Raw genomic sequence first — 22,862 nt, 5'->3', positions numbered from 1 at the left:
CTAGACATGCCTAATCCGTCCAGAACACATGGCAACATTACGGTCACGCGGTGACCACGCGACGGGCATGCGAGTTTACGCGCTCTAGAGTTGGGGCCCTCGGCCACCGCCCAAACCTCGACGTATCGCCACCAAACCATGTATTTATGATTAAATAGGTCCTTATGTAACTAGAAATGATTTTTGGAAAAAATAAATAGCAAACTATGAGGCAGCTGCAGTTCAAATTTGACCCGCTTCCACCTGAATCGGCGGAAATTTGTCTTTTTCACGAGAGGTGGATCCAAAAATTTTACACCCAACCATTTTGTCAATTGTGCATTAAATATGGCCTAGTATTTTATAAAAATTATTCGGTCCAATTTTGCAACAATTATTTGGTAGTTCCTTCACAAAAAAACCTCCTTTCGGGCACTCAAAAATGGAAAATGGTTTTTTCGTCCAACGAAAATGAAAACTTCCTTAGGCAACATTGTTTGCCATTCCAATATGCATCCTTGTGCACAATATGAGATCATTTGAACAAACTATGCCATGAATGTGGCCATAAGATTGATCATTTGGCTTGAAAGCCATTGATCTCCACACATGATGGCTCGTTTCTGAGAACACCTTTTTAAAATAATTGCCGTATTACAAGTTTGTTATTTTTCCTAGGAACTTGGCCACATATGATGACACAATGCGAAGGTTTCCCAATTTTCTGATTTTTTTTGAATTTTTTATGCCCGTTTCAAAATGCGGTCAAAACGGCGGGCTTGACCGTTCCTAGCTAGTGGTTGAATCTTGGAAAACGTTTGGTGTTTCTCTGATTAAATAGATACTTATGTACCTAGAAATGATATTTGTAAAAAATAAATAGCAAACTATGAGGCAGCTGCAGTTCAAATTTGACCCGCTTCCAACTTAATCGGCGGAAATTTGTCTTTTTCACGAGAGGTGGATCAAAACTTTTTACACCCAACCATTTTGTCAATTGTGCATTAAATATGTCCTAGTATTTTAGAAAATTGATTTGGTCCAATTTTGCAACAATTATTTGGTAGTTCCTTCACAAAAAAACCTCCTTTCGGGCACTCGGAAAATGAAAAATGGTTTTTTCGTCCAAAGAAAATGAAAACGTCCTTAGGCAACATTGTTTCCCATTCCAATATGCACCCTTTTGCACAATATGAGATCATTTGAACAAACTATGCCACGAATGTGGCCATAAGATTGATCATTTGGCTTGAAAGCCTTGAATCTTCAGAGATGATAGCTCATTTCTGAGAACACTTTTTTAAAATAATTGCCGTATTACAAGTTTGTTATTTTTTTGGGGAACTTGGCCACATATAATGACACAATGTGAAGGTTTCCCAATTTTTTGATTTTTTTTTGAATTTTTTATGCCCGTTTCAAAATGCGGTCAAAACGGCGGGCTTGACCGTTCCTAGCTAGTGGTTGAATCTTGGAAAACTTTTGGTGTTTCTCTGATTAAATAGATACTTATGTACCTAGAAATGATTTTTGTAAAAAATAAATAGCAAACTATGAGGCAGCTGCAGTTCAAATTTGACCCGCTTACAACTGAATCGGCGGAAATTTGTCTTTTTCACGAGAGGTGGATCAAAACTTTTTACACCCAACCATTTTGTCAATTGTATATTAAATATGGACTAGTATTTTAGAAAATTGATGGAGTCCAATTTTGCAACAAATATTTGGTAGGTTCTTTAAAAAAAAACCTATTTTTGCCACTCGGAAAATGATTAAAAATAGCTACAAAGATCAGAAATGCATACAAATTAGTCCTTATCCATGAAATGTGGTCTAACTCTAGTGAAAATTTGTGTGATGCCCTTTTGCAATATATTTTTGATAGCTACTTCACAAAATCAATGAATTTTTAGTACTTGGAAACTACTTAAATAAATGGTTTTTCCAAACCAATCAAAACTCTTCCCACGGATCGATGACATGGCGCCCATCCATCCATCCATCCATCTATCTACAGAAAAAAAAGAAAAAAACTGAAAAGGAGATACCCCACCCGCAGCCCAAACCCTAGCTCTGATCCCCCATCTCCTCGCCGCCGCCGCCCCCTCCCGAACCAGTCCTCCGCCTCATCCCCCTCCTCTCCCCGATCCCATCCCTCCCTCATCTCCCACATCGCTGCCGCCACCGATCCAAACCTCGTCGGCCGGTGGCCTCTCCCTCTCCTCCCACCTTAGGTAGAGCCACCACCCATCCATCTCTCTCTCCTCCCACCTCAGGCAACCCCTCTTTCGCTCATCTCTCCCTCTCCCATGCACCACTCCTGTCTGCCACAACCACCTACGGATCCCGCTTGATTCCGGCATCCTCCGGCGTCGCCAAGCCTATCCACAGCTTCCTCTCACTGCACTCCCTCTTCACCACCGCGTCGATTTGCTTTACCCCGCCTCATGTGGTCGCCCGCATCACTTCCTCCCGCTAGGGTTTCGGTGGTGGTGTGGACCTCTTCGTTGCGCACGGCTGAGATGAACTTCCTCGGCGGTGGTGGCGGTGCGTGTGAGATCCTCCTACAAGGCCGCCGTCGGATCAGCTCCTCTCCGCCGGTGGATCCTCGCCTCTCCGACAAGGCCGCCACCGGACCCCCTCCTCTTCGACAGCAACGCCTCCGGATCCGCTCGTCCTCGACAACGATGGCACCGAGGAGCACCAGGAGCTTCGGATCAGGTAACTTATTATCTCCCTCTCTCCCTCCCGCAGGGCATGGAAGCAGTACCTACTTTGGATCAGGGCTTTACATATAACTCTGATGCAGCCGACTTCCATTTTGCGATATAACTAATCATGTTGTTTTCTGTTCTTGTTGTGCAGTGTGCTAAGCTCAGTTTGGTCCTTGCCGGTGAGCCTGCTATTCAGTACCTCGGTTTCTTATGTTCAGTGTTTTTTTAGCTCTCCCGCTCATGGTGCGTGAATTTTCTTTGCGATTTAAGGACCTCAACTGCCCAAGAAGATCCGCGCTCTCGCGTCCTTCAAGGAATACACCTTTGCTGCATACGGAAGCAATATCGCGGTTTTTAAACAAACCGATCTGGTAAGGGAATTGTTGTGTTTAGGATAGCTGAATTAGTCTTATCAGTCATGTTAGCTATTAGCAGTCAAGGCCTTGCGTGCTGATGATTCTTTGCTGTAACAGTTGGGCATTGATCCATTTTGAAAGTAGTCTTAAGTGTTGATTCATTGCTGGAACAGTTGGGCATTATTCCATTTTGAAAGTAGTCTGTCTTAAGTGTTGATTCATTGTTTGGTGCCTACTGAATGAAATTATTATCGGCTACTTATTCCAAACTTCCAGAATTGAGTTCCTGACTAGAAAATACCTTTGTATCAGATGTACTTGTAGATCTCTTGTGAAATCAGATGTTGATTGTGGATTAATAGGTGCACTTGTAATGTTCTACGATTCTTATCATGCATAATCTCGACATCTGATGCAATCATACTCTGCATCTGTATTGCTGCTGTAGTTATTGTAGTTATATTCTGTGTAGAGTCCTAAAACATTTTCCTCACAGGGCGCCACCTTCGGAGAGGTGACAGAAATGACTGACATTTTTGAAGGAAGCATCATACGGCTAGTTAGGAGGCTGGATGAATTTCTGAATCAGGTAAACCACCTGTTGGTTCCGGGCACTAGTACTAAAATCACTTGGATAGAGAGTGTCTGTCTTTGATTATCCCATTTGACTTAAAGTGCATGCAAATAAATAAAAACTGCCTTCAATTGATCCATTAGATCAATGTGGATGTGAATACAAGTGTGACATGTCCTTCTAGCAAAATGTCCATAAACTGTCAACATTTACTCTCAACTATGACATGACTGAATATGATTTACAAGTTGGGCTATAGCTAGATATGTAAGAAATGTTATCTATTTCTGTTTATCTCCATCTATAGAAGTTGTGATTGGCATCGACTTTCTTCTTTGCCCTTTTCTGCACGCCCAACACTTTACTTTTCTATTACAAGTTCTGTAAATAGTCAAGAAAATAAGCTTGCTTTGTTTTCCTTTATCGAACCAACTAACTTGATTTGTCTGCCAGCTAAAAGCTGCTGCTGAAGCTGTTGGGGTGGTCAACCTTGAGAGTTTGCCAGCTAAAAGCTGCTGAAGCTTCTTGTTTCCCTTGCATTTGTTAACTTGCACAGGGCATGATTGCTCTATTGTCTATTGTCTAGAAAAATTGATCGCCTACCTGGGTGGCATCTGCATCGTGCTTGTCAGATTATTTGTGTGGTCAAATGAAACGGTGAGTGGTATTAAAATGCTCATGTAGACAGTGTTTAAGCATTAGAATGGTGTAGATAGAGTTGCCCGACAACTATAGTGTTTATGATGTTCGAGATCCAGCGTAAATAAGTGTTCATCAGAATCAAATGTGATTATTTTTATTGTTCTGGATCTATGACTTCGGTTGCATATCTTGTCAAACTCTTTTAGAGTTATCTTGATGTGTGTCCACGTCCCAATATTATGACTATCTCTAGTGAGTATAAATATGAATTAATATAGCTGTCAATTTTAAGATAGAGCAAAGTGTCAATGCATTTCACACCTATTGATTCATCAGGCTTGGTCAGTCGGTCTGATCCTGTAGTGTTTAAAACTGATAATTATGATGCATTGGTCCATATGGCCTTGTTTTTTGATGCATATATATATATATGATGTAGTTGATAGGCCTTGATCTCAACCTCTCAAGTTTATGTTTCCTTGTGTGTAGGTAACTTGTTATTTTTATTGGCAAGCCTGTAATGAATTTATTAGATTTTTGCTCCTATTGCCGTGTACAGTATGTCACAGGCATGCGGAGCCTGTCATTGTTCTTAGTGTGCTGTTGTGATTCTTCAACGGTGTCAATGGTCGTGTACAGGTGTCTTTTGTAGTATAAAAAGGGCCACTATCAGCCGTAGGATTTGGATTCATGCTGTGAAGATCATGAATATATACCTTATTTTGCTGCTCTATGCCTCATTCGTGTACAGATTCCCTAGCAGTATTTTTTTTTCGTCTGCCACTTGCGACTGCCGGGTTCCTGATGTGCTTCTCATGCCCCGCAGACCATTGACCTGTACGTGGTTTTCGACGTGGCCACTGCCCTACTTCAGGTAAAATTTCACACTTTGATGAGGATTCATGAGCCCTGATTTGGGACAGACAAGTGTAGCATACTGAGTTCAGGAAATCAATTATGCGGCACATCACCTATTAGGTGATTCGTGAACACACAACTAGGATGATTCCTATCCTACCTATGCTGTGCTTATTGCTTCCAAGCTAGTGATGGCGGTCGCAGGTGCAGTACCTGCTGGTTGTTACTATCGCTGGCAGTTAGTGTTCAACATCTATCGCTTTAGCACCAAGCGACTAAACAATGTTTTGGTAAAGCTTTCAGAAATCAGTTTGCAGTGTTGATCAGTACACATCTTTTACCTTCAATTTGGTAGTATGAAAAACACATTAGTAAATCTGAGTAACTTTGACATATTTTCTCTATTAACTTGCACTGGATTGGTACCCGTGATTGCCTTGTACTTAATTCTGCTAACACTGATCTTGTTACTGTTAATTTGTTATTGCCATGGTGTTTATGCTGTTTAGAATAAGATCCATGCATCAATTCTAAGTTCTCGTCTCTCTGAAGAGACACTTCTAGCTTCTATGACTCAGACTTGTTAACTATTGTTTCTTACTTTGTTAGCTACGACATATATTTTCCCCAGTTATTCTAATTCTTCTCTGATTCATGTAACAGGATGACAGTGGAAGCCATGTTGTTGTTTTGTTTGTTCCCAGCCCTGACTATGGTCGTCGAGCGAGTCCGGCATGTTGTTCATCTAGTAGAGCTTGTTAGGAGTCTGAATCTAAGAACTTGTAGAGTTTGTTAGTATTACAATTGTAGAGCTTGTTACACTTGTAGAGCTTGTAAAGCAGTATGGTCTTCTGTATTGGAATGGATAGAGCTTGTATTATGTGATCTGGTTGCTCTTATTTAAGTATCATGTGTGTTTTTGTCTCCGAAAATCTAAATAATGCTTGAAATATGAAGAATATGAGTCTGAATTGATGGGAACCTGTTACTAGAACCTGACAACTGGGATCCATCTGACTAGTGGACCCTTCTTTTGGAAAAAAAAAAGAAAAACTAAATTCGTTTAGACAAAAAGGCCACAACCCAACAATAAAAAGGCTGCAATATTGGGCTTGGCCCATGAACCCAACCAAAAATTGACACACCGAAAAAAAACACAAATAGGCTGAATTGTTGGGCTAGGCCCATGTAGAAAATCGAATTGGACCGGGCTGAATCTTGTGCCACATCAGCTTGCCACGCTGGATGCCTACGTGGCCTGGGGAGGTTGCTAGTGACCAAAACGCCACAGTGGACTTATTTTGGTCATAAACGTTTGCGACCATTCCAGAAGAAAGGTCGCTATAGTCAGTTTACAACGCCCAGCTTTTGACCTTATGTTTTTGGTCACAAAAAGGTCATAAATGGAAATTTGTGACCTTTCAGTGACCAATAGTGGTGGTCATAAGTTGACATATTTCTTGTAGTGTACCTTGTGACCATTGGCTCTTGTTGCCGCCCTCACGCAAATTGGCATACATTGCTTCTGATGGCTGGTATGACTTGCGGCGTTCATTTTATTCGTTGTTTTCATGGGACGGATGGAGCAGCCCGTCTTTCAGCTAAATTTGCTTCCGATAATATTTCTTCTTGTAATTGGGTTGACGAGCCCCGAAGATTTCTTAGCAGGGGCCCTTGCAAACGATGTAACAATTTTACCAATGCACTAAAGTAGCCGGCCATGATGGCATTCCCTCGAAAAAAAAGGTTTCCGTTTTTTACTACTCCCTTCGTCCTAAAATAAGTATCCTAAACTTTATACTAACTTTACTATAAAGTTGTACTAAGGTTAAAACACTTATTTTGAAACGGATTGAGTATTAGTGAAAACCGAAGAACTGCATGCACGAGCGAGTAGCGTCTGGGGGACGCCTAGCATTTTGCGCGGTCCAGGTGGCAGTATCTCTCTCCATCTTGGATGTGATGATACACGGACGGGAGGAGAGGTGGGGGTCGGTCACATGTCGGCAGCTTGGATAGATAGCTCCATGTAGGAATAGTAAACTTGGACGGCGTTGTCGGCACAGCGAGTTGGCTGGGCTAGTTCGGGAGTCGTGCCGCGCGCCGGCCGGCCGGCCAGTAGGGTAGGCGGCACCGGCCACGTTCTGTATCGTGCAGGCAACAACTGGTCACCGTCCGCCCGTCCTTGTTCTTCATCTACTTGTCTCGCTCTCCATTGGACCAGCTTGGAGGCTTGCCTGCCTGCCAAGTGGGGCGTCCCCGTTTGTGGTGAAGGGCCCATTGGAGCTGACCCAGCTTCACCGACGCGTCCAGCCATGAGAAATGGCCTCGCATTCACAAACACACCTACTCCCTCCGTCCTTAAAAGAGTGTACTTCCAACTTTGTTGGAAAGTCAAACTTATTTATATTTGACCGTATTTATACAATAATAGACCAACATTTATGCCATCAAATTAGTAGCATTAGATTCATGATAAAATATATTTTCGTCATATACCTATTTGGTTTCACAAGCATTGACATATTTTTGCACAAACTCAGTCAAACTTTGAGATAGTTTGACCCTCCAACAAAGTTGAAAGTACATTCTTTCAAGGACGGAGGGAGTAGCCCACATTAGAGCATCTTCAACGGTAGTAGACCGAAATTTGGCTACCTAAAAACAACTTTGTAGCTGTGAAGAGAGAGAGAGTTTTAGGTAGCCAAAATATTGGCTGCTTTTACAGCAGGCCTAAAATTGGATATACCCATATTTTCAAAACCTCGTGAAACATGACGATTCGGCGGCGGCAATGGCGGAGCTAGACAAAAACCATTGGGAGGGGGATGCGAAGTTCAATGACAAAGATCTATGGGGCAAAACACTATTTTCCCTCCCATCTAGGCTCGTAAAAAAAATTCCTTCAGACTTTTCTCCAGAGCTGGGGGAGGGGGGCACTGCCCCCCCCCCCGGTGCAACATAGCTCCGCCACCGCTCAATTGTATACCAGGGATAGTTTTATCAATCGTCGTCTGCTTCGTCGTCTTTTTCTACATACAGCGGTGCAAGGCAGTGAGGCGTGCGCGGTAGCAGATCGAGCACCCACCACCGGCGTGGGGTGCGGATGCACAGAAGATCGCATCGCTGAGGACCATGAACTACGCAGCGCCGTACCTGGAGCAGGGGCAGCCCGACAGGCGCAATTGTGAGATCTGTTTGGAAGACTTTTTCGAGCGCGAGACTCTGACGCTCCTCGACTGCGAGCACTACTACGACCCTCATTGTGTCCAGAAGTGGCTGCGATTGAAAAATGCATGCCCAACTTGCACAGGCGAGGAGGTAGCATATATTGTATATACTATTTCCCCCCTCATTCAAGCACGTAAAAAAATTCCTTCAGACTTTTCTCCAAAGCTGGGCGAAGGGGGGCACTGCCCCCCCCTCAACATAGCTTCACAACAGCAAGTTGTAGCGAGGAGCATTGATGGGCGACATGCTCTGGGTAGTCGTAGGGATAGTTTTAGCAATCGTCGTCTTTTTCTACATACGGCGGTACAAGGCAGAGAGGCGCGCGCAGCAGCAGATCGAGCACCCACCACCACTGTGGGGTGCGGATGCATAGAAAATCGCATCGGTGAGGACCATGAACTACGCAGTGCCGAATCTGGAGCAGGGGCAGCCCGACAGGCGCGATTGTGCGAGCTGTTTGGAGGACTTCGTCGAGGGCGAGACTCTGACGCTCCTCGACTGCGAGCACTACTACCACCCTCATTGTATTCAAAAGTGGCTGTGATTGAAAAACGCATGCCCAACTTACAGAGGCAAGGATATATATATACTATTTTCCCTCTCATTCAGGCCCGTAAAAAAATTCCTTCAGACTTTTCTCCAAAGCTGGGGGGAGGGGGGCACTGCCCCCCCTCAACATAGCTTCGCAACAGCAAGTTGTAGCGAGGAGCATCGGTGGGCGACATGCTCTGGGTAGTCGTAGGGATAGTTTTAGCAATCGTCGTCTTTTTCTACATGCGGCGGTACAAGGCAGAGAGGCACGCGCAGCAGCAGATTGAGCACCCACCACCACCGTGGGGTGCGGATGCATAGAAGATCGCATTGGTGAGGACCATGAACTACGCAGCGCCGAACCTGGAGCAGGGGCAGCCCGACAGGCGCGATTGTGAGATCTGTTTGGAGGACTTCGTCGAGGGCGAGACTCTGACACTCCTCGACTGCGAGCACTGCTACCACCCTCATTGTATTCAAAAGTGGGTGCGATTGAAAAACGCATGCCCAACTTACAGAGGCGAGGATATATATACTATTTTCCCTCTCATTCAGGCCCGTAAAAAAATTTCCTTCGGACTTTTCTCCAAAGCCGGGGGAGGGGGGCACTGCCCCCCCCCCCCGCCTCAACATAGCTCCGCAACTGCAAGTTGTAGCGAGGAGCGTCGGTGGGCGACATGCTCTGGGTAGTCGTAGGGATAGTTTTATCAATCGTCGTCTTTTTCTATGTACAGCGGTGCAAGGTAACGAGGCGTGCGCAGCAACAGATCGAGCACCCACCACCAGCATGGGGTGCGGATGCACAGAAGATCGCATCGCTGAGGACCATGAACTACGCAGCGCCGAACCTGGAGCAGGGGCAGTCAGGCGCGATTGTGAGATCTGTTTGGAGGACTTCGTCGAGGGCGAGACTCTGACGCTCCTCGACTGCGAGCACTACTACCACCCTCATTGTATTCAGAAGTGGCTGCTATTGAAAAACGCATGCCCAACTTGCAGAGGCGAGGAGGTAGCATAGATTATATATACTATTTTCCCTCTCATTCAGGCCCGTAAAAAAATTCCTTCAGACTTTTCTTCAAAGCTGGGGGAAGGGGGCACTGCCTCCCCCCCCCCCCCCTCAACATAGCTCCACAACTGCAAGTTGTAGCGAGGAGCATCGGTGGGCGACATGCTCTGGGTAGTCGTAGGGATAGTTTTAGCAATCGTTGTCTTTTTTTACGTACAACGGCGCAAGGCAGCGAGGCGTGCGCAGCAGCAGATCGAGCACCCACCATCGGCGCGGGGTGCGGATGCACAGAAGATCGCATCGCTGAGGACCATGAGTTACGCAGCGCCGAACCTGGAGCAGGGGCAACCTGACAGGCGCGATTGTGGGATCTGTTTGGAGGACTTCGTCGAGGGCGAGACCCTGACGCTCCTCGACTGCGAGCACTACTACCACCCTCATTGTGTTCAGAAGTGGTTGCGATTGAAAAATGCATGCCCAACTTGCAGAGGCGAGGAGGTAGCGTAGATTATATATACTATTTTCCCTCTCATTCAGGCCCTAAAAGAATTCCTTCAGACTTTTCTCGAAAGCTGGGGCACGCCTCAACATAGCTCCGCCACTGCTCTATTGTATACTTTTTTGCATGCATTATGGCGAGGGGTATCGACGTCGTCCCCAGTCCCTCTTCCCAGCGGGTGGGAGGACGCCGGTGGGCGACATGCTCTAGGTAGTTGTAGGGATAGTTTTAACAATCATCGCCTGCCTCGCCGTCTTTTTCTACATACGGCGGCGCAAGGCGGCGAAGCGCGCGCAGCAGCAGATCGAGCACCCACCGTCGGCGCGGGGTGCAGATGCAGAGAAGATCGCATCGCTCAGGACCATGAACTACACAGCGCCGAACCTGAAGCAGGGGCAGCCCGACAGGCGCGATTGTGAGATCTGTTTGGAGGACTTCGTCGTGGGCGAGACCCTGATGCTCCTCGACTGCGAGCACTATTACCACCCTCATTTCGTTTAGAAGTGGCTGTGATTGAAGAACGCATGCCCAATTTGCAGAGGCGAGGAGGTAGTATAGATTATATATACTAGCAAAAATCCCACTGTTAATTAATCATCATTTTTGTCATCATCAAACATATCCTCTACCTACGAGCCTAATTACAGCGAACCATGTCACTTTTTTAGGGCCCTAATTTGAAACTTGTGACGCATGAATCCTAGTGAACTAATCGCGTGAACAACCTTACCTTTAGAATATCATACTAATAATAAAAAAAATCGTACACGCAATCCTTATTTTGAGTTATCGACTTCAGACAATAAAAATAAGGTATACTTCGTTCGGCATCCAGGCATGCATGCTTCTGTGTATGCTTTTATCGTGTGTGCTAACCTTGAAGTCATTGTTGTATAAATGTTCTAAATTCCTGTTCTATTGTGATATATGCAGGATTCTCCATCGCAATGGAGATAAACTAAAGACTCTATTCCTCCGCAAAAAAAAAACTAAAGATTATTGCCATGGCACGTAAATGTCTATATTTTTTAAGCGTCGATGGTTTATCATGCCCTCATATGAACCAGAATCAACAATCCAAGAACGCCCTCAGCGTCCAGGGGTCACGGAGAGAAGCCGGTGACCGAAGGCCCGGTGAACAGCGGCTGCACGGCTCCTAAGTAATAAAAGAAAGAAGAACTCGTTTTCTCTATGGGAGAAGGGGGAAGAAGCACATTTGAAGAGCGCGGACGAACGAACCGGCCTCCGCGGATATCTTTGCTTCGGCTCGGAGACAATTTATTTTGTATTACTTTATTGGACGTGCAAGCATATATGTTTTCACCGGATGTGCCCTAAACTGTGTATAAATGTTAGTCAACCATTGCCTAATCCTTGTCCATTTATGTATGCGTTTATGTATGATGTTTGTTTCCTTCTCAATTTTTGCCTCCTAGAAGCCAGTTAGTATGTGTTCGTGAGGGACAACAAACATCCAAAATTAAACGTTTAAACAAAAATATGTAGCATGAAATCCGGCAACGTGCGCATAGTTTGGAGATATTTACAGCCACGGCGGGGAGGTCGGGAGGCGGATCCGACGGCGAGGACGAGCTCGGCGGGCATAGTGGCAATGGCGGTGGAATCATGCGATGGGCAATTTCAGGGACGGCGGCACGGTGCTCGGGAACAACAGCGGGAACTCGGTGATGGCGGTGTGGGCGGATCCGGTGGTGGAGTGTCGAAACTGGGCGGCGACGCGCGGGAACTCAGTAACGGTCATCGGGGTTGCGGCAGGGCTCGGGGCGACGGCGGTGACCAGAATTGGCCACCACGGAGACGGGATGAGATGTCGCGGGCGGCAGTGAAAGTCCATCAAGCAGCAGCTAGGTTTTTTTTTTTGCGGGTGAAGCGGCGGCTAGGCTTGGAGCGCGCCATTTCAAATTACTCGTATTTCTCAATCTTACGGCAATAGGCTATAGCCTAAAAAGATTGGTCGAATTGCAGGCTCTCTGTTGTTGAGGCCCTTTTCTATGCCAGAAAAAAATCCAAAATTTCAGGGTGGCTTTTACCCCCCCCCCCCCCCCCCAAAAAAAATCAGTTTTTTACCAAATGGATGCAAAAAAAAAAAGTTATGTGCCGTTGAAGATGCTCCTACAATAATGCTCCCATCATCCATCGTCGTCCCCGTACAAACTCAGCGGGATGCAAATTGCGCTCCACTATCTCTCCATATTCCCTACCTATTTTCTCCTGTCGTTTCCCTTCTTTTCGTTTTTTCAGATCGGATTCGTTTTGACACAATTATTACTACTGGGGAATAGAATCGAATCGGATTCCGTGTCGACATGCGTGCTGCGTGCACGATGAAAAGCACTCATCCACAGCCGCAAGCCCCCAAAACCTCTGCTCGGGAAAAAGTTTGCTACTATGATTCTAGCGTCTGTGCTAGTGGGTCTCGGGTCCCACTGAAACTGAATTGAAGAATAATTTAGAAATTGCAAAAAAAAGTTTAAAAATAATACTCCCTCCGTTCAAAAATACTTGTCATCAAGATGAATAAGGGGATGTAACTAGACGTATTTTAGTTTTAAATACATCTTTTTTTATTCATTTTGATGACAAGTATTTTCAGATGGAGGGAGTACTCTCTATTTTTAACATGGTGGTGTTATGCTCGTATAAAAAAGTTTCACGAAGGAATGACTCCAATTGACTTCAGGCCAAAAAAGAAGCGAGTAAAAAAAATGCATGAATAGTGACTTTTAATTTTGTTTCCTTTTGCCCGAAATGCCACAAAAGCCATTTTTTCACGAAACTTGTCACATGTGTAACACTATATCATGTTTGTTTCCAACATAATTCAGATTCTTTTTGACGTTTTTCAAATTCTATGTTTTCTTAATTCCGGTGCATTTGCACCCAACACCCAAATCCGCACTACTGTGCTGCGCTGGTAACCACAAACTGAGAACTTGTTGCAAAAATCATCGAAATATCATGTTTCCATGAGGCAATCCGCAGCCAGCATCTACCATGCACAAACCCAAGAAAAAAATTAACATCCGACATATAATAATACTAGCACTAATTCTTCAGGTGCCCATGAGTATGATCCTGCCATCATGTCAGAGAAACCGCAAGGTGCTCAGCATACATGTCCGACATCTTCTTGCCACATAACACCGATAACCAAGTCGGCCACAAACCATGACTCATGGCTACTACATTCAGATTTCATAACCCTAGCTCAGCGACGACCAAAGAGTAGTAATCGGGTAGATAAGACATGGCACCATGTCACAAGTCTGGTACCACCATCCCAGCTTTTTAGCGCTAACGGTTACTTGCTATATAGCGTTAACGATTGCCTACTTGCTACAGCAGCACGACCTACTTCCTTCATATGTCCAGCCCGGCCTGCCTGCTCATTTCCCTCTCAGCTTCTCAAGGTCAGGGAGATCTGCAGCCAAACAAAGCCGTCGGGTTAGTTACAAGGAGCACAAATGTCCTCTGATTGCGACTTTTTTTCAGACTCCTTGTTGAGGGGATGCTACAACCACTATATAGTTTACGCATATGATGAAATTTGACTGTCGGCAGAAACTAATCCTTGTCAAGTGTGGTAAGAGACTGAATGGTCAACAGTACAAACTAAGTTATCAAAGGAACTCTCCAACTGTGCAGAATTATATTCCCTCCATCTCAAAATAAGTGTCTAATGTTTAGTACAACTTTGTACTCCCTCTGTAAACAAATATAAGAGCATTAAACACTCTTATATTTCTTTACGGAGGGAGTACTAAAGTTAGTACAAAGTTAGGACACTTATTTTGGAACGGAGGGAGTATTTAAGATAATGAAGTCTAACGAAAATCCTATCGTGATGCTACGTAAATACAGATTAGCTCACGCTCCAAACCATATATACAGGTTTGTGTACAGAAAGTTGTGTCCATATTGGTAAATTAATCAGGTTCAAATTTGATCGTCAGAAGCAGCATAACGTAAAGGCCAGGCGTATGTGGCATTCAAAGTACAAGATGGGCACTCACACAGCATTCCATCATCAGCATCGCTTTCGTCATTTTCCTGCGACGGCATGAGGATAACAATAAGTAACTCTACACTGAGGATTAGACATGAACCAAGCAAGGAAATGAGGGGGCACAGAAAGTTGATCATGGTTCATACCTCACCACCATCAAAGTCATCGTCTGAACCCGAATTCTCTGAAAGGGATTATGTGTTAGATTGACCGAAGCATAATGCATAATGAACTAAAATGCAGATAAAAGTGAAGAAAGTAGAGCCTCATAGCAGCTACATGATGGGATCACAGATTAAATAGCCAGAGTACTTATCATCATTAAACCAGCTTCGAAAGAGTATAAACTTAGTTAGCTTATCAGCAAATTGCTTGTCACATAACAATACATTGCAATATGAGAAAACTGGGAATGGCATACATGTGACCTTCAGGAAGAATGGTATGTCCCACCCCCCCATAATGACAAATTTAATTCACCCTGATTTTGTGTAAAGCATAATACTTGACGCAGACAACAACCAAATGTGATCTACTTAATTATATCTCACTTTCTTTTCAAATCCGTTTTCTATGATGAACTCCACGAGTTGGTACAAGAAAAATGTTTATATTGTTCATTTATAGCATATTATCATTAGCACATACCAGACTCTTCATCCTCATCGCACCATTTGTTCCAGTCAACTTTGATGTATGGATGTTTTGCCTCTGACTTCAGCAACCGCTTCCACCAACATTTCTTATCTTTCTGGATCGAACAGATTATGTTTCGCGAACCCACCTTTGTCTTTGTTTTGCTTCCCTACAGACAAGTTAAAAAAAAGGGTTACTTCACTAACAGTTCACAAAATAAAGTGATGATCGTCCTCATCAACATTGCACAGGAAATTATTCAGCAGCTAGTGGCTCAAATATAAAGGTCCACTTCAATGATAATTTGTTGACGCCACAGCTTACACTTTACAACATGCATCGATTAGTTCCTTCAAACATAGTGGCATGCATATAAATATTACAAAGTAGATCATCTATATGTGGACTCAAGTTCCTATGATTAAGTGGCTCTGTTACCAAAGACTGAAAGACAAGCGACAACATTCTAAGTATTATATATGTCCATTCAGTAGCTTTCTAACATGTATCCAAGCAACAACCCAGAGGTAAAAACTGAACCGAAATTAACATCAACTGAAACCAGCCCTGTATTACAATGTGGAACTGACGACCACAAATACTTACCTCAGGCAGTACGGAATCGAATAGCTCCAAGGCCAAGCTAAAAGATTCCCCATGAGCAACAGCTGAGAAGCTAAAGATGCCCTGAGGTTCAGTCTTGATCACAACATCTTCTGCGTCTGGGACTGAGATAGTCAGGTAAACCTTTTCCGCGCGTTGAGCCCAGAGCACCTCAGGTTGACGACTGCATGCCACAGAAAATGCATCATGTTGTGCCACAGCATCCAAAAAAAAGTGTGCACCTAGTCACTTACTTACAACAGAAAAACATTAAAAAAAAGCCCTAGAATAAGTATCATGGGAGGCGTACTATCTTCTTTTTTGCATACTTCAGTGTAATATATTCTAAAGAGGTGATTTGGCTGAACATTTCTTAGTCAGAAAGAACAGATTGGCTGTCGCAACAAATTGCATCAGTCTAACAAGAACTTATCTGAAAATGTCACTCATACTAGTAACAGGCAAGGCTCAAATATTGGCATAGTCAAATCATTAAGGTATGCCATGTGATATAATGCACGCCAAGTCTACACATTTCCTTCCCCCGCGTCACTGGAAAAGATGAGGAACGCTGTGGGACCGCAAATGAGTGGAGATCAAACTACTTAACAAATAACCAGATTAATATCCTAGGCACACCCTTGCGTGTTCAACAGACGCGCCCACATCCAATACTAAAACTGGCAAGTATTCCAATGTAATAGTGTGCAGCGGTAGACTGGCAGGCAACTGCTTCAACATCGATGAATCGGCATGTTTTTGTACTGAAACAACTAAACAGTGCAGTGACCAGAGCACAAGAGACACTGGGCAAGCGATCTAGCAAGGCAATGCGGGTCCTATTTGCGCAGTCAGGAACACGTTTCAGGTGCTTCCCCGACCAATGCCGAATATGACGCCCCCAGGAAGTGTAATTATATTATAAAGAGGTAATCTGGCTGAACATTTCCTAGTCGGAAATAACAGATTGGCTGTCGCAACAAAGTGCATCAGTCTAACAAGAACATATAATTGAAAATGTAACTCATGCTAACAGGCAAGGCTCAAAATAGTGCTGTAGTCAAATCATCAAGGTAAACCATGTGATATAATGCACGCCTAGTCTACGCATTTCCCCCGTGCCACTGGAAAAAACAAGAAACGCTATGGGAGTGCAAACAAAAGGCGATCATACTACTTAACGATAACCAGATTAATATCCTACTAGGCGCTCCTCCGGCATGTTCAACAGACGCCCGCCCACATGCTACACTAAAAATGGCAAACATTTCAATGTAACAGCGTGCAGCAACAGACGACAGGCATCCTTTCCAACATGGATGAAACAGCTTATTTTTGTACCGAAACGGCTAAACTGAACAGTGCAGTGGCCAGAGCACAAGAGAACTGGATGTGAGCTGAATCCGTTTCAGGTGCTTCCAGGACCAATGCTCGCTGAACATGACGCCCCCAAACAAACACCTAGAGCTGGCGGAGGAACCCGTGGACGGCCTCCGATCCTACGGCCACTTCCAACACCCGATCGATCTACTCCGCATGTATGTACACGATCAACCAAGCCCCCCAAAAAATCGTAAACGCCCTACAGCCCGTGACTCCAAGGGGATTCGGCGCGGATTTGACGGACCAGGAGGCGGTGGGAATTCCGTCCCGATTTGGGGCAGAGGACGAAAGCTGCTGGAGCGAAAGGAACCGCCCCGCCCCAGCCCCGCGCCGCATTGGGCGGGGGCGACGTCGAAAGGAAAAAAAAAACACCGGCGCGTGATTCGGGTTGAGGGGAGAGGATGGAGGGGTACCTCATGGCGACGCGGCGGGCGGCGGGCGGCGGGCCGGGGAGCGAGGAGGAGGGGTAGGGTTTGCGGGGCGCGGTGGGGAAAGCGGGGGCGCGGCGGCGGCAGGGGAGAGGAGAGGACGGTGAGGAGAGCAGAGCAGCGCACTGTTTCCCCGTCGCTTTGGTGTTGCAGCTTTATTTTGGGGCAAAGATGTGCCCCGAAATGCCCCTACACTTTGAAACAATCTCGCACGGGCTATATGCAAGTAATTTGAATTTTTTTATTTATTTTTTGTGTAAGTCGAATTCGCGTGTGAAGGAAGGAGGAGGACATGGCGGAGCTCGAGGCCAGAGCCGGGCGACGACGTTGCGAACGGCAGTGAGCCACGACGTTGACGGCAAGGCCGAGCCAGGAAATCTTCGGAGACGGGGATGGCACTGCGAGAAGTGGCGAGATGTAGCGTCCGAGACGGAGGCGAGAAAATAGGTTAACATACACGGATGGCGATGCAATGGCGAACATGAGGATTGGGGCTTACGGGGCTAGCCTTGAGCGGTGGGGGGAGGGCGGCATGACGCAGGGGGCGGTGGCCGATAGATGGGGCTGTGCTGGGAGGCGGCTTGGGAGAAACAAGATGAGCATTGGCGACACTGGTCTTGATCGTTGGATGAAGATCTGCCGGCCCATAAAAAATGACTTACACCAAAAAAAAATTCATTCGACTACCCGTCTTAAAAGATTTTACCTTTCTCTTACTAGCAAAGTAGAACATGTGTTCTGCCAAATGTAGTACAAATAGTACGTGCTCATAACTTCGTAACCACTCACACTTAAAGGATATCAACCAAATTACTAGGATGTACAATGAATACTTGGTTTCTTTTGTGGTTCCCCTTTTATCTAATGATACCTGTGCATCGATCTGACTTTTCCCTTTTGGACGGGTCTTCGTAATTTCTGACAGTCCTTTTCTATGTGGCCGGCGATAGTGCACTCGACACAATAGATATAGGAGGGGTTGAAAGGTGAACCAAACCTCATCATTTGTCAATAAAAAACGGAATGTAAGCCACACACGCAAAAAAAAAACAAGCAAGAAAGACCATATATCCAATACCAAAGCAAAAAACGCCTCAAAAGAAAGCCCTCTGTCCCATAGTATAAGAGCGTTTTTTATACTGATGTAATGTTAAAAACACTTTTATATTATGGGACGGAGGGAGTACAACATAGTCCTTGGAGTTTCCTGCTAATACCGGCAACACGGCGCACCTTCGTCGAACATGAAGGAGTACCATCTCCCGAAGGGGCTTTGTGACCCGACGAAGAGGATCGCCATTGGCGGTGCCATTATCAGGGTGGTGCATCGGTCGGGGTTCATTCGTGTACCCTTCTAGCCTCAAACTCATCGTTTGTCCTTGACAAAGTCAGTGCAGAACACTAGATCCATCGCTTTAAGACTGCATCCCTTGATCTTAGAATGCCATCATCCCCCGCATGATGTCGTCGTCGCACATGGCGGCACCCATCGACCAATCCACTCATGTACAAACCTCCTCGGCCCTTGAGGTTGCGCTAGAGAAAACACCGTCGAGACGGAGGCGAATTGGGCGGAGAAAAGGCCGATGTTGTCGTCTCCTCGACCCATCCCATAACACATATCATGCCGATATAACTGGTTGCTAGGAAGACGCGACTCCTAGCTTGTCGGCTCCCCACAAAGGACATCACATGAGTGGGCAATGAACTGGATGACAATATCGGCAATCGTCGACGAGACCTAGGGTTACACAATTTACTAACCAACGTAGAGCCCTATGGCATCCCTAACTTGCACGTCAAGATGATGATCTTCTAGAAGTCAGACGTCATGCGGGGCCCAGACTATGCCTTAGCGTGTTGGGCCCTGAGACTGACCCGGTGTTAGTTTCAGATTGCACCATCAGATGGTTCGACCTGCCGATCATGGTGAAACATGATAATGTTTCATGGCAATCAGTACTTTGTCAGACCAACCACTCAATCGTTCAGTTTATGGACATCTTGTCAACGAGGCTAATAGACTTGCGGGAATGTGTGAGTGTTCTTTTTTAAATATTGAAGTGCAAACGAAAATAGGGTTGCTCATAGTCCAGTTAAGTTTAGTCTCCTTGTGGTAGCACTGCTTGTTGGTTGCACTGTATACAAATGCTTCCGAAAGAATGACTGTAATTCTATCTCAGTGGAAGAAAACCCAATATTTTGTTGGGGAGAAATAGATGATGTGTGTGGAGTGTGTGTTTTAAGGCAACTCGTATGGAGCCTTGGGGTGGAAGGAAGGAAGGCAGGCAGGCTGCACGGCGAGGGCCCACACGGCATCGACGCCACCACCATCACGCCGTCCGTGCCCAATCAAGCGGCCAGCACCCGCCACCAGCCACGTCACAACGCCTCGCTCGGCGGCCCGAAGGAGATCGCGGCCCTCCCAAGCCCGATCCGAGACACCGGAAGCAACCCTCGATCGATCGATCGATCTCGACCGCGGCGATGGATTTCTCCGGCGGGGGCGGCGGCGCGACGCTGTCGGAGATGTACCAGAGCGCGCGGCGGCTGCTGCTGTCGGCCCGCGACGGCGTGGCCCGCGTCGAGCGGCTCGCCTCGGCGCCCGCCTCCTCCTCCTACTCCGCCTCGGCGCCGCTCGTCGGCGCGCCGGACCCGGCGGGCGCGGAGGCGGTGCGGAGGGAGGTGGCGCAGATCCAGGGCCTCTGCGCGCAGATGGACCGCCTCTGGCGCTCCATCCCGGCCAAGGGCCAGCGCGACCTCTGGAAGAGGTGAGCGACACTCCTCCTCTTCCTCTCCCTCCTCTGCTTAGGCCCTTACTTAGCCCCATTTAGCTGCTCCGTCACGAGTTCCTTCTCCATGCCGCGTGAATTGGCGATGAGGCGGAGTGGGATCTCCAAGCGCCGACGAGTCGTCGGCGCGGCGGGCGTAGATCACAGCTTTAGTGTATTGCATTCTGTCGTTATTGTTACTTGAGCGTGGATTTGGCGTTAATGGTGAGGACTGAGGAGCATGTGTAATCTGTGCCATGTATTCAACTTGTGTGCTAGTACTTGGTCGGTAGGCCTCCGTTATGCTTTTCAGGAGCTGTAAGTTAGGTTTGTTCGACGTGCCAACTTTGGTACGCTTCAGTTATGCTGTTGAGGATATGGAAGTTTGGTTGTTCAATGTGCCTAACTTGGTATGGTAGGCTTCAGTTATGCTTTGAGGAAATTGAAATTGGGTTGTTCAGTATGCCGGTTTGAACTTATTTAGCTTGACCACTATCAGTTTTCTTGCCACTGAATCTGCCTGTTGTTGGTAGACAGATCCATTGGCACTAGATTCATAACAAATAGTTCCTGTCGCAAAAAGAACTCTTTGCAAATTTTAGTTGCGCCCTTCTTGGTGGTTCAGAGGGGCAAGTCGCCGAGGTTTTTTTTAATTGTATTTCATGTAGATACTTTTTAGCAATCTTGCATTGGCAAATTATAGGTGCACTGTGACTGATTAGGGATGCCAGTGCCAGAACCACCGTGGCCTCCACATAGACACCCTCAAATAAGAATTCCTAATTCAGCCTTTCATGATGTTAGTTCTGCTTTGTATGTTGTCATGTACAATTCTTTGTAGACTTAACCAGGGTCATATTGTTTTAATTCAAGTACCCACCATACACAAGCAATAAATAACTCCCCGAGTATCATTACACTTCAGGATTTAGTCAGCAAGCAGGAATATTTTGATGTAGGAACTTGATAGTTCATATTGAAAACTAGCCTTTCTTCAGAGGAATTGGCATAACCAACATAGCATACAGAAAGTTGCAATCTAATTTGTTGCTTTTTTAACTTATCAGTAGTTATTGATTAATTGACCTATCCATCCACCTTCTGGGTACAGTGGAAATCCTACAGCAGGTATTAGGATAATACATCTTTGAACCTTGATTTTGCCCTCTGCTTGTACCAAATATTTCCATCTTGAAATGCACGTGAGAGGGAGTGCTTTACCTACATTCCTTTAATGTATAGGAGTTATACACATTAGATTGGATTGTTTTCTTGCTATTAAGATGACATTTTCTCTAATTCCCTTTCCTTTATTGTAAGAATTCACAGTTGCAGCAGTACTAAATAAATTATTAAGTACACGTATTTTCTTCTTGTGTTAATCTTTCTCTGGAATTCACCAGCTTAGATCTGAAGCTCTTGTCACTCTACATGTGTGGCCATGTGTCACACTGAGATAGTTAGACGCCCATGCTAGGTTCATCCGTCGTCAAGGATGCTATATTTCCTTTTATCCGTTTTGTAGAAATGGAGTTCTGTATAAAAGTTATATTTGTGGCTGCTAGAGCAACTCTCGAGAATTACTTTAGGGTATGCACTATGTTGTGAAATTTTTGTCCTGTTGCATATTTAATTTCGACAGTGTGCACAATTTAAAGGAAGAGCTGAATAGGAGTTATGTAGGTTGGTGTTCCAAGTTTTTAACATTGTTTGATGCTATCCTGGCAGAAAAGTGGAGCAGCTATCTGAAGAGGTTGATTCATTGAAGGAAACCCTCGACAAGCACTCATTGCGGCAACGAAAGCGGATTTTGGAAGCCAAGGAAAGGGCGGAGCTATTTGAGAGAGCTGTAAGTAGTCTTGAAGCAAACAAAGCATGAGCAGTTGCTTTTTCCTGCAGGATAATTTCGTTGCAGCATTAATGAATTGGAAATTACTGTTGTAGAATGGTGAGTCGTCGCATGTCCTTCAAATATTTGACGACGAAGCCCAGGCAATGCAATCGGCCCGCAGCTCTTCTCGAATGCTTGACGAAGCCTTTGAGACAGGAGTGGCCATCCTCCACAAGTACTCTGACCAGAGGGATCGTCTGAAGGTAAACGAAACAGTTCAACTTGCACAGCACCCTGCTGGCCTTTGTTGGCATGGTGGAAGAATGTGCCTGCCTGATAGTAGTAGAAGTAACATCTCCTTGCACTTGATTGCAGAGCGCGCAAAGGAAGGCTCTAGATGTCCTGAACACCGTTGGCCTGTCAAACTCGGTCTTGAAGCTTATCGAAAAGCGGCACCGAGTCGACAAGCGGATCGCGTACGGCGGCATGATCATCACGGTCGTGCTGATGGTTGCGTTTTGGCGATGGACACACTAGTTCTCGATGTTCTCTAGAGGTGGGCACAGTAGCGCATGAGGAATTAAGGAAGGGGGTTCTTGTTCAGTTTAAAGTTTGCTATCTGTAGCCCTTCCTTGTGTAGCAGGCACAACTCTGCTCGGTTACTGATCTATCTTCTTTGTATTACTATTATATACTGTGTGTATAGCGCGGACTATGAAAAGATGTTGACAACCCTCAGATCAGATATATTCTTCTGCATGCACAGTACAGTGGCCTGTTCTGTTACTAT

At 45.6% G+C, this 22,862-nt stretch overlaps 2 protein-coding genes and 1 long non-coding RNA gene across 3 annotated transcripts; 2 read left to right on the top strand and 1 right to left on the bottom strand.

Moving 5' to 3' along the window:
• The first annotated feature begins 3,530 nt into the window (after positions 1-3,530).
• On the top strand, positions 3,531-6,030 carry LOC125555734 (uncharacterized). Its single transcript, XR_015601953.1, has 3 exons — positions 3,531-3,638; positions 4,077-4,280; positions 5,787-6,030. It is a non-coding gene; the product is annotated as an uncharacterized LOC125555734 (long non-coding RNA).
• A 7,413-nt stretch (positions 6,031-13,443) lies between these two features.
• On the bottom strand, positions 13,444-17,633 carry LOC125550192 (HSP20-like chaperones superfamily protein). The gene is made up of 6 exons (XM_048713130.2): positions 17,456-17,633; positions 15,663-15,843; positions 15,069-15,225; positions 14,567-14,604; positions 14,428-14,464; positions 13,444-13,835 (listed from the first exon to the last, which is right to left on the bottom strand). The coding sequence occupies exons 1-6, from the start codon at positions 17,458-17,460 to the stop codon at positions 13,801-13,803; spliced, it is 453 nt and encodes a 150-aa protein (XP_048569087.2). The 5' UTR covers positions 17,461-17,633; the 3' UTR covers positions 13,444-13,800.
• A 2,161-nt stretch (positions 17,634-19,794) lies between these two features.
• Positions 19,795-22,862, top strand: LOC125550193 (membrin-11). The gene is made up of 4 exons (XM_048713131.2): positions 19,795-20,241; positions 21,970-22,090; positions 22,186-22,335; positions 22,448-22,862. Exons 1-4 carry the CDS (start codon positions 19,958-19,960, stop codon positions 22,607-22,609), a joined length of 717 nt encoding a protein of 238 aa, XP_048569088.1. The 5' UTR covers positions 19,795-19,957; the 3' UTR covers positions 22,610-22,862.

Source organism: Triticum urartu, chromosome 4A, assembly GCF_056163025.1.
Source record: "Triticum urartu cultivar PI428250 chromosome 4A, HENAU_Tu73, whole genome shotgun sequence".
Lineage (NCBI taxonomy): Eukaryota > Viridiplantae > Streptophyta > Magnoliopsida > Poales > Poaceae > Triticum > Triticum urartu.
This window is presented reverse-complemented; position numbering and strand designations above follow the sequence as displayed.

Coding starts and splice junctions, on each gene's coding strand:
- LOC125550193 (XM_048713131.2), top strand. CDS start 19,958: ATGGATTTCTCCGGCGGGGGCGGCGGCGCGACGCTGTCGGAGATGTAC. Junction 20,242..21,969: donor CAGCGCGACCTCTGGAAGAG/GTGAGCGACACT, acceptor CTATCCTGGCAG/AAAAGTGGAGCAGCTATCTG. Junction 22,336..22,447: donor ACCAGAGGGATCGTCTGAAG/GTAAACGAAACA, acceptor ACTTGATTGCAG/AGCGCGCAAAGGAAGGCTCT.
- LOC125550192 (XM_048713130.2), bottom strand. Junction 14,465..14,566: donor ATGACTTTGATGGTGGTGAG/GTATGAACCATG, acceptor ATGCCGTCGCAG/GAAAATGACGAAAGCGATGC. Junction 13,836..14,427: donor TGCTGATGATGGAATGCTGT/GTGAGTGCCCAT, acceptor GTTTGGCTGCAG/ATCTCCCTGACCTTGAGAAG.